General features: G+C 39.2%; 1 protein-coding gene across 1 annotated transcript in view; it reads right to left on the reverse strand.

The window, feature by feature from the left end:
- The window catches only part of PHF21A (PHD finger protein 21A), a 154,300-nt gene that overhangs the window by 95,254 nt on the left and 42,360 nt on the right, over positions 1–16,686 (reverse strand). Inside the window, exons 2-5 of the mRNA XM_063117460.1 lie at positions 16,044–16,085; positions 15,131–15,285; positions 3,397–3,429; positions 1,332–1,397 (exon numbers count right to left, since the gene is read on the reverse strand). Of these exons, the coding sequence (XP_062973530.1) occupies positions 1,332–1,397; positions 3,397–3,429; positions 15,131–15,184 (153 nt within the window). The 5' untranslated portion in view covers positions 15,185–15,285; positions 16,044–16,085. The remainder of the gene's footprint in view (positions 1–1,331; positions 1,398–3,396; positions 3,430–15,130; positions 15,286–16,043; positions 16,086–16,686) is intronic.

Genomic DNA, 16,686 nt, shown 5'->3' on the forward strand with positions numbered 1-16,686 from the left:
GCCTCTCCCCATCATGCCATATGGCTAACTGGAAACTGAGGGGAGTTTCAAAAGCAGTTTGTTTTGTTAGGGAAATCAGATATTTTGAAATACAAAAAAATCCACTCTGCTAGTTCAAGTATCTTGTACAATCCTAAGCAGTCCTTTGGATCACAGCATAACTACCCAGACATTTCCAAAAAGAAGCGCTGAAAAAAGTCAAATACGCTTTAAGTCTATGTCTTTCAAAAAAGATGACAGATTAAATTCTAATAGATTATGAGTATTTCTACACCAGGGAAATTCCCGCAACTTTACTGCAGCTCTCTGCTTTTATTTTCGTCTCACGATTATGACGTAGTCTCTTTACATACACTTCCCTTTCCCCTCCCCTTTCCCCCCTTTAACCAGGAGATCTATACGTTTAATTTATACTGTAGTCTGCTTCTTCTATCGTGATTTCCTCTTTTCATGATGAAATGGAAAAGAGGTATTCTTTCCCGTTTCAAATTAAGCCACAGAAATCCTTCCAAAGCATGAGGGAGGCACTGGAAGTTTACAGCGTCATGTAATTGACCTGGAAATTTCCATGAGTGGTCAGTCACAAGCATGCTATAAATAGGTTGATTAGAAAAGCCCTACAAGTGTAGACTTTTATAATTGCATTTAATTCAGATTTCATTTTAAGCCAGATTTTTTAAAGAAAAACACTGTAATTGAATTTTTAAACAAAAATACAAAGTATTTAAAATAACCACTATTTTTGTGTACACTGCTCAGAGATCTCATTCTAGATTCCAAGAACTCAGAAAACCACTACCAAAGTAGACTGAGATAACAGCTAGAAATACAACAGAGTATCTGCAAACAAAGGCAAACAACTGAAGCCCTTGCAGACGGCAAAAAACACATGCCACACAATTTAAGTGTGAGGGGAAGTTATAAAGTCAACCAATAATCAACCAGTTGTTCATATTTTTAAAAAATCAGGCAGATTTGAAATTCAAGAACAAATTGAATAATTTATTTCAACAAGAGCAATGTAAAAATGCATGATCTTCTAAAATGTGAAATCCTTAATATGCCCAATCCCTTCTCACTTACACTGTAAAGTTTATACAATGCTACAGTTTTAGTGTTATTGTTTCCAGCACCACATAGCTCAAGATTACATTTTGTCCGTGGCTAGTATATCCAATACTTATTTTTGTTTTGCTAAATACATCAAACAAGATCCAAAGTGTTGGCTGCCCACACTTATTTTCACACATGAACATTTTTAGCAGTTCTCTTGGTAGCTGGGAGGAGACATATCTTTAGAACATGTCTTAAAAATATACCAGTTTCCCTACCTGTTTCTCACTCAAAGCTGTGATTTTGGCTTGGAGTTCATGAAGCTGCTTCTTCAGATCAGCATTCTGATTAAGGGGGGAAAAGTATCTGTGAGAAATCTATTCCGCTCATTAACACAAAATAGTAGTAGCAGAAGTTAAAGAAACCCTAAAATATGCTACAAATAATAAAGCACTTATAGACTAACAAATCAGAGTGCTTAAATGTCTCAGCTGTGAAGCATATTTGAACTGCTCAGTGTTAACAATGGTTTAGTGGCTCTTTTCAATGCTCATGGACATTGAAAGGCTTAATTAATGAGGACATCCAGGAGTGCTTTACAGTATGTTCTATGGAAGTGTTTTCTTTCATAGCACGTGCTGCACTGAAGAAAAAATGAAATTATTTCAAGAGATAATTCTAGTATAAAACCGCCATCCCACATCCAAAGGCTACTTCACATTTGAATGTTTTTCCCAAGCATGCATGTCAGCTGTATACATGAAGTGAAAGAAAGAAAATATATGGAATTCAAATGTTAAAAGGCATAGACATTAAAATCTGAATGTGCCAAGTGCCTACAAATCAGCATCATTGCAGACTTCATTTTTTAGGTCTGGGACAAGGCTCTTAACTGTAGTACAGATGATAGTGCCTTTCCAGTTCTCGGATATTTCAAGAAGCTACAACTGCTACAGTCATCTTAATATTGCATCATGTATGTGCCTAGCACATAAATGCATATTTATAAAGTTATTGGCTCAGTTTGCATGTAACGATTAACTATAGGTTGAGCAATCCAATTAGTATGGGCCATGCAGCAGCGAACAAGTGTGCTACCTCCCACCAACTCGCCACTTCTGCTTTGCAACAGGTTTCATAAACAACCCAAGAACTTGGAACTCTGGACTTTTGGGACAAACAAACCAGAGTTTTAACCCATGGTTGGTTTGGGGTTAAACTGTGGTCAAACAACAACAACCATGGGTTAAAACTGGTTTATTTGACCAACCCAGAGCTCTGGATTTCAACGTTGTATCAAACAGCCCAGGAATGGAGCATTTCTGAGTTATGAAAGCTGATGTAAAGCAACAGTGGCGAGTGTGTGGGAGGCAGCATGCTCACTTGCTCCAGCACAGCCCCAGCAATTAATGGATTAAACAACCCATGTATTGGTGTTGCATGTGAACCAGGTCATACACATCATCGTAACTTCTAGAACCTGGCATTACTTCTATAGTAATGTATATCTTCAAGGGCAGTTTCTCAGTTCTAAGAACCATGAACAGGTAGCTGCACAAGTTACAGGATGTTGATATTCACTTAATCTTGTATCATTACCATGCCAAGTAATATAGGGTTAGTTCACATACAACTATGGTTTTGAGCTGCATGATCAAGCTTCAAGTTCATGTAATCCCTCCTCCACTTGCACTCTGTTGCTTAGTTTTACATCCTTGTTCAGAGCAAACCATAATTTGGCATCACAGCCAAACTGGTAAACTATTATTTCCACTTGCTTTCCAAACCAAAAATGTAAACCATGACTTAAAACAAGCATAAACCAACATTTGCTGGTTTGGCTGCAGTGGTAAACTATGATTTGACACAAGCCAGAAACTAAGCAGGGCATGTAAGGGGAGGAGGGTATGTCAGTATCCCCTTTTGCTACCACCACCCTTCATGGGAGCAGAACACAAACCACATGATATCATTAATAGCACTTAGTTTTCCAGATCTGTCATTGTGAAGGCAATATCTGCCTATGAATCTGATGTTACTGCATGAATCACGCTGAGAAACATTATATAGCTGAAAAAGCAATAAACAAATATTATAAACTATGTAATAAAAATCATCAACCACCTTCTTCTTGGGATGATTTGCAAGAAACTTGTTCTAAATGTAGCACAGACAGAACCAGCCTTGTCAAATATGGAACTATTGAGGCCATATACTCAATACATGATTCCATACACTTTTCTATTCCACTTTGGAAAATGCTCCAGGGAAATGCAACCCAAGGACAGTTCTTGTATTACAACTTTAAGAATGGCATGAAGAGTGTGAAAAAATGTATTTTACCTGTGGATCCTGCTTCATTTGGGCAACCAGTTTCTAAGAAGAGAAGAGAAGTGTTATTAGTATTTTCTATGGTTTACTGACTGTTCTGCAAAGGTACTTTAAACAACGTCTCTTGACTGAAGTTAAAGACTGAATCAGTGTTATCATGCTCAGGAATCACTTCAAACATTGTATGCATTCATATAACTATAGGCTCTCATAAAGCATGTTGCCTGTTACTATCACCATTAGACACATCTTAACGTATTCTACTAATGGGGGCACTAAAAAAAATTCTAGAAGGCAAAGCTTCTAGGGAAAAAACAAACTTAACTCATCTGAGTAACCTAATCTAATATCTGTCGCCACAATCAAAAACTTTAGAATTGCCTTTATGTAGTCCTGGTGGATATAATATACGAGAGTCATGTTATGAATAAACTTTGCTACTTCCCTGAATAAGCAGAAAGAATCATGTGAGATACCTTCCAGATTTATTCACTACCTTGTTCCTTTTATTTATTTAAATGTAATAAAATAAATAAATAAATAAATTCAGTTTGTTTTTACCAAGACAAAGAGAAGATATCAGGAACCAATGAAAATCAGCAATGGAGAACAAAAGCTTATTCGAATTTGACCTGTGTCAGATTTGCCCAAATGATGCTTCTTTGCATTGCCATCTATCTTGTATTTTCTGGAGTGGGGGAGGTAACCATCACTATTTTGTTCAGTATGTGACAACTTTACTTCTATCTCATTCCCTTTGTCTTGCTTCTTTGTGTTACTTTATGATAATTAAATTGTAAACCAGAGGGCAGGGCCATATTATTGCTGTTAACTGGCATTAACAATAGCACCAGGTACTACGGTGTTTTAAAAATAATACATGAAAAACAATAATCCTTTAAGAATTGAGAGAAGATTAAGGTTCTTGCTTTCTGCAAAACAACAATACCAAGTTCTTTGGGTAATCTCTCCTTGCTTCCCCAGGCACTTGCAATATTGAAAAAGGTTAAAAGTTTTTATAATGTGGCAGTTCAAACATCAGGTGGTATAGGATGCTCGTCACCTGTAGGCAAGCATTTCTCCCATTAAAAGTATTATCTCTGACTTGCAAGAATCAAGAATGCTGTACAATAAATTATCCATGCCTGCCACCTGAAGTCTGGAGTTAATTGTATTGTAAGCTAAGCAGATCACTTTAAGACATTCTAAATGTGCATATTAACTGACCCACAGGATACTATATTTGCAGTGCTGTCCACACTTGAAAACAGAAAAGTAAAAGCAGAAATGGACAACCGATAGAAATATCTCTGAAAACTTATTTATAAAACTTCTCACTCTTCAGTTCAATCAGAATTCTCAGAGCAGCTTACAAATATACAATAAAAACATAAAAATTGGAATACAAATCTAAAATGAAAACAGTAATTAACAATACAAATGGAAGATTAAAGGCCTGAGTGAATAAAAAAGCATTTGCCAGACAGTGAAGAAAAAAAGACTCAGCACCAGACATGCCCTTCTGGGGAGAGAGTTCCACAAGGAGATGCCACTGCTGGTCACCTTTCCCTAGTCACTACCCTTCTCACCCCTGAAATTGGGGCATCCAGAAAAAGCCCTCTGAAGATGATCTCAGTATTTGAGCACATTGGCATGGGAATAGGCAGTGGTGGCCCCCAATTACAGAATGATCTCCCCAATGAGGCTTGCCTGGCGCCAACAATATTGTGTTTTCGGCACCAGGTTAAGACTTTTCTTTTCTCCCATGCAGTTAACAACATATGCTGAGGTTTTTTAACTGACCCCAGAATAGTAGTTTTAAATGATATTGCTGTTTTTATGCTTTTAATTTTTTGTATATTTGTTTTTAATGTTCACTGTTTTTAACTTTTGTAAACTGCCCAGAGAGCTTTGGCTATGGGGCAGTATATAAATGTAATGTAATAAATAATAGGCAGTCCTTTAGATATTAGTAGGCCCGCCACAATGTCATTTTTAGTTGTACCGGTCAGTGTGTTAAAAGTAGGTACCCATCTCAGATCATTTGTAGATAGGGTGACAAAAAAGATGTGGGTGGATACCACCCTCAGAAATTATTTTCAAGGTCACATATCACTTCCCAGCATGGCTTGGACTACTTTCAAAAAAATTCTCACAAATCTGAAAGTAATGAACCAATTTGGACATAATATACATCAAAGTGAAGGCAAGAAACTGTGCTACCAAACATATTATAGCCTCTCTCTTTGGCCCATCAAAGAGTGGAAGTCTCTCTTTGATGGTCGAAGTATATATTTGGGCAACTATATGTACACCACGCAACAGAATTAACAACAAAATCTGCAAGATACACAATAGAATTGCTGCCATCTCATGGAATGAATAAGTCAGGAGCAAGTTCTGTGTGTAAAATATGGTCTTAGTGATCACTTTATACACAGGGTGTGAAAGCCTATTCAGGCCAGAAAAATAATAATAATGAAGCTACATTCATAAACTCTTGATGGGCTTCCTAAACAATGGACATGTGATGCAGAAGGTGTACAAAAAAAAAAAAAAGATGACAGAGCAACTGAGGAAATTTAGTGTGTTCAGAATAGGGCTTACAGAAGTCACAGCAACTGGTAACAGGGAGAGGGGATGGCTTCCATAGCCTTAGGACATGGTGCATCCACTCCTAGAAAAGCACTCCCTATACCTAGAGAATGTGAAAAATACCATCCACACGAAAATAGCCCTTTTTCGGACAAGATTCTTGAGAAGGTGGAAATGCTTCACATCATCATCATCATCATCATCATCATCATCATCATCATCATCGCTATACTGCCCCATAACCAAAATTCTCCAGGCGGTTTACAACAATTGATAAAAATACAAAATACAGCATAATAAAAATCTTTAACATAGAAAAATTAAAATATTGTCAATAGCCAAAAACAAATGAATATTTGGTTTTAGGATGCTTGTGGGGCATCAGAATGCTTGTAGAGGGAGAAACCCTCAACCTTGACATGATTAGCCAAGATCATTACCAAGTATATTCTCAGGGATGAGAGGGCTAGGCACTTAGTTTTGAAGAGAAAGAAGGAACTTGTATTCGAGAAAAGTCTGGTCTCCACGGGAAATGGAGGAAGGTGAAGTACCTAGAGAAAAAACAATAAGCTTTTGGCAGAGGTGATTCTTTCTTCTCTAAAAGCATGGCGATTTCTACCTTGAGTACCAGGGAAGAGCATGTCATACAGAATATCGCCATGGGGAAAGTTTCTTCGAATTTGATGAGAGAGCTACAAACAATACTTGAAAGTACCCAGGAATTGGTTGTGATGGATGTCTGTACAGGTAGAAAGGATCTGAGTTGGTTGGAGATCTGGCCTAAGGTTGCCCCCTGTATGAGTCAAAGATTGTATCTCCCACCTTGTGGGCTTGCTCCCACATTAGGGTGTGAAGACAAGCTGCCTATTTCTTCTGGCTTGTTTAGCAAAGACCTGGCAGTGGGTACAAGAGTCCACTTTATGTGCTGCTCATAGGCACAGAAGACAGGCTCTCTGTTAGTGGGCATAATCCCGCCACAACAGGTACACTTTTTGAAGAAAGCCTTGGAGGCCATGTGCCCCAGAGAGACGAAGATGAAAAGGGAGAAAAACTCAAAGAAGATAGTAAAGGAAAATGTTCCAAATGCTGCCAGTCACTGTAGCAGGCAAAAAGGAACAGAGCAGCAGCTGGGAGCCACCCCAGGAGCATGTGCAGAGTGGGTGGGCAGGGCTCCCACCTAAAACTCTGCTCAGCTCTAGAATGTTCTAAATTATTGTTCTTCAATGGTTCATAACCTATGTGTGAGTCACAGAGACCACGAAGAAGAACTCACTAGTCCAATTCTGTGTGTTAGGAACACGGTGAAACAGTGGTTCTAACTCCTTTCTGTGGGATGCTTTCTAAAAAGTAGCATTCTGAACTCCTTGGCAGTTATGCTATCATGTCCTGCAAGCTTCCATTCTGCCTCCCATGCTCTTTGCTATCTATATGAAGCTGCTGGAATAGTTCATCAGTGGACTTGGGACTAGTGTGGAGAGGTTTCTATACTGCATTAATGTATATTTATTGAATCGTTTGATTGCTTTATGATGTTGTAAACTGCTTCATGGTGTTGTCAACTGTACCAAGGGGAAGTGTTATAGAAATATTGGTAACAACTGCAGCTACTGATATTAATAATTGACACCCAGGTCTATTTCTGCTTGCCATCCAAGTTAAGTGAGGCTGTAAGGATGAGTAACAAACTTAGGACTGAACCTATCAAGATGGTGGTCCTATGGGTAGATAGTTCTCAGATCCGGAAACAAGCTAGATAGCCTGTTCTGAATAGGATCACACTCCCCTGAAAGAGCAGTGACGTATTTTAGGAGTACTCCTTGATCCACCTTTATCACTTGAAGCCCAGGTGGCCTCAGTGGCATGGAGTGCCTTTGCCCAGCTTCAGCTGGTGTGCTAGTTACAGCCGTTCCTGGACAGAGATAGCCTAGTCACTGTGACACATATTCTGATAACCTCTCCTTGGATTATTGTAATGCACTTTATATGGGGCTGCACTTGTAGATCATCCAGAAATTACTACTGGTGCAAAATGCAGCTGTCAGGATGTTGAATGTGATAGCTATTAGGGATCATAAAATAGCAACCCTGAAGAGCTGTGTTAGTTTCCTATTTGTTTCCAGGCTAAATTGACCTTCAAAGCCCTAAATGACTCAGGACTTTCCCTGTACCAGCTTGCTCATGCCCTTTGACCTGAGAGAGAGGCCCATCTCATCCCATCGCTAGGGGAAGTACATCAGGTGGTGACACAAGACAGGTGGTAGCACCTGGACTTTGGAATACCTTTCCCCAAGTAGCACACCTGATGCCATCTTTACTGGCATTTCTGCACTAGGCTAAGCCCTATGTTTACATGGGCATTTATTTATTTATTTATTACATTTTTATACCGCCCAATAGCCGAAGCTCCCTGGGCGGTTCACAAAAATTAAAACCACAGTAAAACACCCAACAGGTTAAAACACAATTACGAAATACAGTATAAAAAGCGCAACCAGGATAAAACCACACAGCAAAGTTGATATAAGATTAAAATACAGAGTTAAAACAGTAAAATTTAAATTTAAGTTAAAATTAAGTGTTAAAATACTGAGTGAATAAAAAGGTCTTCAGCTGGTGACGAAAGCAGTACAGTGTAGGCGCCAAGCGGACCTCTCTGGGGAGCTCGTTCCACAACCGGGGTGCCACAGCGGAGAAATTCCATTTATGAGTGGACAATGAGTATGACTGGATCTCTCCTGTATATTTGTTTCTCTCAGATTGTTATTGGTTTTATTAGATGTGTTGTATTTTATTGTTTTAATATTATTTGTTTTATTGTTTTGATATTGTTACCCATGCTGGAATATAAACAGGGTGGGAAATAAACAGCCATATACCTCTGGCCAATATGGGGGGGGAAAAGATATGGCAAAAGATAATGTGGCTAATGTTACGTTGATGGCCAAAGAGCAAGGAATACAAACTCCAGTCCTTAATATGAAATAATTATCCGAGTTTTTTTTTTTTAAAATAAGCCCTCCTTATCAGTGATATTGAAGAAAGTGGCTATTACTCAGAGGCCAAGAGATTTTTGTGCTACACATATGTTACGAGATGCCCAAATCACAGATCATGCCAGCCTACAACTATTTACCAAGGGAAGGGAAAGAGGGATATGCATATGCTACCTCCAACAAAAGATTTCTTGAGCTCAAAATTGTGCGTGATAATCATTAGACAAAAATCTGACTATAAGCATATCAAGTGCTTATATATGCTGTAACTCCTAAGTGCACCTCTGCCTGGAAGGAGTCTGTTGTACTATCAGTGGTCTGAACAAAGTTACCTCCTGTGTCCAGTGATGTTCTAGCCAGACAACTAAAATTCAACACAGCAAGATTTATTTATTTAAGAAATGTCTTACCTGCTTTTCATTATAAAATAATTCCAAAGAGAGACTCAAACAATAAATGCAGTAAATAATACAGCATCGACAAAAACTATAATCAAACAGGGGAGAATAGTAACAGATCAATAGCATTTTGCACAATGCAGCAAAAGAAAAGTGAGAAAAATTGAATCAGAAGCCTGGGTAAACAGATAGGTCTTTAGTTTGTAAGACTCGGCACCACGCATATATAAGGGAGAATGATGTTCCACAGTTGTATGGAAAACACCCTCTCTTGGGCTGCCACATACTGAACTCCAGGCAAATGCAGCACCATCAAGAACACATCCCCGCTTGAACTTAGTATTTGGGCAGGTACATAATTGAGAAGGCGCTCCATCTGGTACTTGGACCTAAGCCATGGACTTGGGTTGGTGGCTTATTGGCAGCCAGTGCAACTCCTTTAGAACTATATAATATGTTCATAGTAGGCTGTCCCACTCAGCAGCCTAGCTGCAGCATTTTGTACTAGCTGCAGCCTTCTGTTCAACCTCACAGACAGCTCCTGTAAAATAAATTGCAACACTCCAGTCTTGAAGTTACCAGTGCCACTGTGGCCAGGCTATCCCTCTACAGGAATGGGTGTAGCTGGTATATGAACCAAGTTGAAAAATGGTACTTCTTGCTGTGGAGGCAACCTCCACAGACAGTGATGGATTTAGGAGCACCTGTTTCACAAAGTACTTAAAATGTGCTACTGTTATGTTACTTAATTGTCTTATACTCTTTATGCAACTGATAACCAGATACTGGTTTATTCTGTCATGGCTTGCTCTGTAAACACTACCTTCATTTTGATGTGAGGTATATTCAAATCGGTTTACTTTCAGAGCCTTGACAGATTTCCAAAAAGTAGCCCAAGACTTGCAGTGATATGTGACCTTGAAAATGACCTTCATGGTATTTTTTTTTATGTTGGCATCCATCTACATCATTTCTGTCACCTTATGTGCAATTGATCTAGCATGAGTGCCTGATTTTAACATGCCAACACAGGCAACTGATTTTCTAAAGGACTTTCTGTATGTTGCCTGACCTACTATACTTGGATTTTGAGTGTTAAAGCAAGCACATTGGCTTGTGTTTGGAAGTCAACCAGTAGCCAGCTCAGTTGTTTAAAAACTCAAGTGACATGATGCTCCATCTGATCATTCCCTAGCAGCTGCGTCCTGGACCAACTGAAGTTTCTGAGAAGTCTTCAAAGGCAACCCCAAATACAATGGATTGCAGAAGTCTTCTTTGGAAGTAACAAGAACGTGAATAAACAGCAGCCGGTGCTCTCTGTCCAAGTAGTATCACAACTGGCACATTAGCCTCATCTGGGACAAGGCACTGATGAAGTATTTAACACCAGTATCCCTGTCTTGTTTGGAACTTGACTTTATTTGCCCTCATGCAGTCCTTTACCAATGCCAAGCATTGATTCAAAACACATCCATTGCCTCACTCAAATATAGGGCGAGATACAAATGTCTTAATAAATAAATAATAAATTAGAAGAAAAGGAAAGCTAGAGCTAGATGTCAATCAGCATACAAATTAAACCTCATGTGAAATCCTTTGACAATCTCACTCCAAAGTTTCATGTAGATCTTTAAAACATAGAAGATAAAATAGAGCCCATGCAGAACACCATAGCACAAGTGCCATAGGCCAGAGTAATAGTCTCCTAGCACCACCTTGTGGAAACAGCTACCCAGGTACAAATGTAACCACTGAAACACAGTCCTTCTAATTCCCAGTGAGCACTGATCCAGAAGGATGCCATACCTGATTGTACCAAAAGCTGTCGAGACATCTAGCAGAATTAGCAAGGTCATATTCCCCTGTTCGTAGGTTATCAGGGAAACAAAAGCAATTTCAGTACCAAAACAGAGAGAAAAATTGGAATGAAAAGGACACAGGTAATCAGTCTCATCTAAGAATGTCTGTTATTCCATTGCCACTCCTACTACAGCACCTTGCCCCAAAATGTGGGCACCTTGTAAATAAGTCCCCAAAATTACTAGCCTGCCCCCCCCAAAAAAAAATTACTAGCAGACAAGGGACAAAGGTCCAGAAGCCTGCTGCATTTCTATGGTAGGTGCAGATGAGGGGCAGAGCTGTCCGTCCTCCTCCACCAGCCCTCTCACTTGTCTGCACGGAATTCCATGCAGTTGCCCACATGTCATTCTTTCTCATCTATGGCTACCAGGTGTGATCATGTCAACGTTTGAATTATCCTCACATCCCACACGTAATATGGAGGGAACTTATTCCCACATTTAACGCACTTTCAGAAAAGCACTTTCAATGTCATACGCAGGCCAAGATAAGTCCAGAACGAGGAAAAGAAGTGGTTTTTTTTGTAGAGATGAGAATTAAAGGGGGGGGGGTGTGAAGCATAGACAAAAAGTTTGGATCAGTCTCACTCTGTCAGGAGGTGGTGCCTGCTGCCTTGAAAGAGGCAGTAGTGCACCCTCAGAGGTATGTGAGAACTACCACCCTATTGCTAATATCCCCCTTTGGGCAAGGTGCTTGAGCATGTGGTGACTAGACAGCTTCAGACGTTCTTAGAGGAAACTGATTATCTGGACCCATTACAGTCTGGTTTCAGGCCAGGGGAAGGCACTGAATCAGCGTTGGCTGTTCTGATGGATGACCTACTCTGGGTGAAAGACAGGAGGAATGCTACCCTTATGCTGATGAGACTCAGCTCTACTTCTCCTTGAAATTGGAGTCAGCTGGGGCAGTGAAGGTGCTGGACCAGTGCCTGGAGGCTGTAATGGGCTGGATGAGGGCTAATAAACTGAAGCTGAATCCTGATAAGATGGAAGCTCTATGGACTGGTGGTTCCTGAGTTTGGGAATTGGGTAAACAAACTGTTCTGGATGGGGTTGCACCCTCCAGAGTATTCCTAGATCCATCCTTGTCACTGGAGGCCCAGGTGGACTTGGGGTCAGCTTCGGCTGATCCACCAGCTACGGCCTTTCCTGAACAGGGATAACCTAGCCACAGTAGTTCACACACTGGTAACTTCCAGATTAGACTACGGCAATGAACTCTATGTGGGGCTGCCCTTGAAGACAACTCGGAAGTTGCAACTAGTGCAAAATGCAGCAGTACATCTCAGAGAGACCATATAACACTGGACTTAAAGGAATTGCACTGTTTGCCTGTTCGCTTCCAGTTTGAATTCAAAGTGTTGATAATGCCATTTAAAGCCCTAAACAGCTTGGCACCTTGATACTTGAGGGTGCACCTCTCCCTATATATGCCTACCTGAGATTTGAGATCTGTTGGAGGAGCCCTCCTCCGTGTCCAAACAATGCAAGACATACACTATGGTGGGATGTGGGAAAGGACTTTCTTTTTTGTGATACCCCAGCTGTGGAATGCCCTCCCTTTAGAAGCCTGACTGGCACCAGCACTGGTTTCATTGCTAAGTTAAGACATGGCTTTTTAACAAAGCCACTGATAGCTAAATTCACCAAGCTGGTACATAGTTTTAATTGTTTAATTGGTTTTACTGTTTTTAAATTCTATACTGGTACTAGCTTATTAATTGTTTAATTTGTTTTTAGCTGTGTATATTTATTGTTTTATATTGTTTGTATGATTTTATCTGTACGTCACTCTGAGAGCCTTGTAATACAAGGTGGGATACAAATGTTTTGATTAATAAATAAATAAATAAATAAAATAAGAAGAAATTCTCAGTTTTCTCATGAAAAAACAACATAATGGGAAGTTCCCTAAGAGGCAACAGGTTCAGTGGTCGAAGGAGACCAGAGGTTTGGGTGGGAACCCGCTAAGGACATGCGCAGTAGGACGGTGGGTTAGGTACCTGCCAAAAGGATTCTCAGCTATGGAAGCTTCCTGAAATCGAGGCTTTGCGCAGGCACAGAGCCCATATGTGTGATGCACAGAGACTGTGAAGAAGAACTAGAGCTGCAACAGAAGTGCCAGCTGTGCCAACTGGAATCTTCCTTGAAGGTTCTCAAAGTGGATCTATCTGGATTATTCAGCCTTTGCGGACAGATTATTCTACTTTGTTCACTATCCCTGGGGAAGCAAGTCATTGATGAGAGTCTACATGATCTGACCTCAACAGGGGAGTAAAAAATGAAATCCCCCACCACTAGATCACTACCTTTCTGGCAAGTTGAGAACACAAGATTCTCAGTGTGACCTACAACATATGTTGGATCAATTATAGGTTGCAGCAACCCACAGTTGTCATGACATCATAAATACTCACCCCACTCCACCCTAGCAAGGCAACTTTGGCTTTAGCGCAAAAGTCTTCAAAATGAAATCCAAGACCACTCCAACTAGCTCAGGCAAGGAGATGGTTGGGCAGTGGAACTGTCAGTACACCAGAAGAATCCCTCTTCTGCACTCATTACCAAATACAAAAAAATACAAAACTGGGACAGCCAAAAACAGATGCTGAAGAGAGCAGGAATATCCAAAGATTACAGCAACCTTGCCTAGCCTATACTGCAGCTTCATCAAGAACCAAAGCGGGCAAAGCTAAAACAGATCAACTCCTCACAGTTCATCCAGCCAAGTCTTAGTAATACAAGCTAGGGAGGCTCTAACAGCTCTCTGTATGAAATCGTAAGAATAAATGTTTAACTCTTCAGAGGAAAAGCTTGTTAACTTTGAAGGATTATGCCCTCAGAGCTTTGAAATCAGAAGACAACTAATAATGCAATTTAAAAAGAATAACACACCATTTAGCTATTTTCTGTATGTATTCTATTTTCAAAGTTAGAGTATAAACCTTCTGTGTGGACCATTTAAACAGATTCTATAGAACAGACATCATTCACTAACTTTTTTATGTTGTGCAAATTGAAAGTAAGGTCCTGTTTTGATGTAGCAACACCTTTGGGCTGCAATCCCAATAACTGCAATAACTCATGATTTGCAGGGACATATACTAAGCATGAGCTGCTTCCAGTTTCCAACAACAACCTACAAATGTGGCACCTGTAGGTTGTTTCTGTGATGTCTGAATCCCGTTTTCATAACTTGGAGATGTAAATAAACCCAAAGTAAATGAAGAACAATGCAGCATTCTTAGGTTGTTGTTAGAAACCAGAAGCAGCTCATGCACAGCGCACATCCCCGCAATCCATGGTTAATTAATTAACCCATGAATTGCCACCGAAAGCGGCCTTTGCAGGGTCATTGATTTGGAGATGATCAACTCAGATTCAACAGCTAGTTTATGAGCTGCAGGGAAGGGAATTGTTGTAAGACCTTTTGCAGCTGCTCTGGAGAGCCTGTTTGTAGTTTATATATTCTATATTTGTTCTGTTTCTAAAACTTGTGAGGAAGATTGAGCACTGATCAAGCTGGGAAATCTATGGAGTTGAGAGGAAAATAATGAAACAATGAACACAATTATGCCTTTTAATCACAATTTTTATCTTTATTACTTCTACCTCCTTTATATCTCAAACCTTTAATTACTTACATTACTTCAGTTGTAAGCCCCTTGGGGACAAAAGTATGTATCTCTATGGAAAACTGCTGAAACACCTCTGAGCACAAAAGGTATGGTGAGCTATGAATTCAATAAATAAAAATAAATATCACACCGCGGTGCAGATTTTACAAGCATACCAGAACATATCAGGCAACTATTATTTCTTAGTCTGATCTCCTAAAGTCTCACAACCACTTTTACTAACTTTTCCAAGTATGGCTCATAAGGCAGAGAATGCAATTTACCTGGTGAACCTGAATTTCCACTTTCAGAGCCTCCTGTAGAGTCTGCAGCTCCATTCTCTACCTTATCCACTTTGAGCTGTCGAGGTTACTAAATCCCGACCACCTTCAGACACTTGCTTCTGAGTTAAGGAAATCTTCTCTTCTTTACACTATTGCTGTAAAAGATATTTTATTGTAGCATGAGGGAAAGCAAAAATATGAAAACCCAGTTCGAAACAACCTGCCATTACAAGAGCAAGCTTCCCAAGCACATGATCGTCACCTTTTATCTCAAGATTTTTTAGGAGAAGGTATGTACCCACCAGAGTGGATCCCTTGCAGCGTAACTGTTCTACAAAACTCAGAGCTAAGAATTACATATTTATATAGAAGCAAGTCCTAACAAGTCTAATGCAATTTTCTTCCTAGTGAAGGTACTTAGGATTGCAACCTTATTTTCCTGTAAGTGCTCTATTAATTACACAAATGAGAAAATAATATACAGGAATATATAAATAAGCAGTTATTACACAAAGTAGCCTAATATTAGTATGCTTCCTGAAAAGATATTGAATGAGAAGCTGAAAAGACTATTTCTTCTGATAACGTATTTGCAAGACATGCTTAATATTTTATTTTAAAACTAGTTTTAATAGCCATATAAGTCACTTAACCATACATAAAAACATAAATTAAATAATAATGAATATTGTACCTATCCCCTTTTTATTAACTTTTTCAAGTTTGACATGAACTTGACAGCAAGTTTACTGGTGCTTTAAACTTCCCTTATAAACACTTCGTTCAAAAATTAACATTTCACACAACAAATCCTTACAGCTTGTTTTGTTTTTTGTCAGCTAAACAAAATGTACTTTCTGAATTATTTACTTGCCAAAGAATTCATTGTGACAAAAAAAGGAAAAGAGCTTACCAGTTTTAGAAAACAAGTATTAGCTTCAGCTCCTTAGCCCCCCTACAAAGAAGAAATAAGAAGGAATCAGACAGTACACTTAACATTGGAGTTTGAAACCAAAAAGGCATTTAGACTAGCAAATAAATATTTTTAAAGAACTCATGACAATAAAAGTCAGATAAGAAGAGAGAGAAAAGTTTAGTACAGCAAGGAAAAACTCTTCTACAGTTTGTACTAAATCAGAATGGGGTTCAAGTCCCTTTGCCAAATGGACCAAAAGGATTCAAAGTAGGGACTACTCAATGTCCTTCATTCTTACACGTTTATTAAAACCAAATTGAAACAAATTTAAACTCAAAGGAAGGATAACTTTAATTTAAAATTATGCTTAATATCTGGAGCAATAATAATAATAATAATAATAATAATAATAATAATAATAATAATAATAATAATGCAACAACCCAGCAGCAATGGCAGTGGCAGGGCCCAAGTGGGGGCCACTCAAGTGGCCACATGTTGCCCTCCCCGATCTAAGCCATTAACAAAGGGGTTTGTTTTCATGGCTCCGACATTTAAAGTTATGGAATAGTCAGCGCAGGATGCTGAATAATGAGCACATAAACAATTACTGTAAGAATGCTTCTCCTTTGTGTTTACT

This window comes from Elgaria multicarinata, chromosome 2, assembly GCF_023053635.1.
Source record: "Elgaria multicarinata webbii isolate HBS135686 ecotype San Diego chromosome 2, rElgMul1.1.pri, whole genome shotgun sequence".
NCBI classification, from domain to species: Eukaryota; Metazoa; Chordata; class Lepidosauria; order Squamata; family Anguidae; genus Elgaria; species Elgaria multicarinata.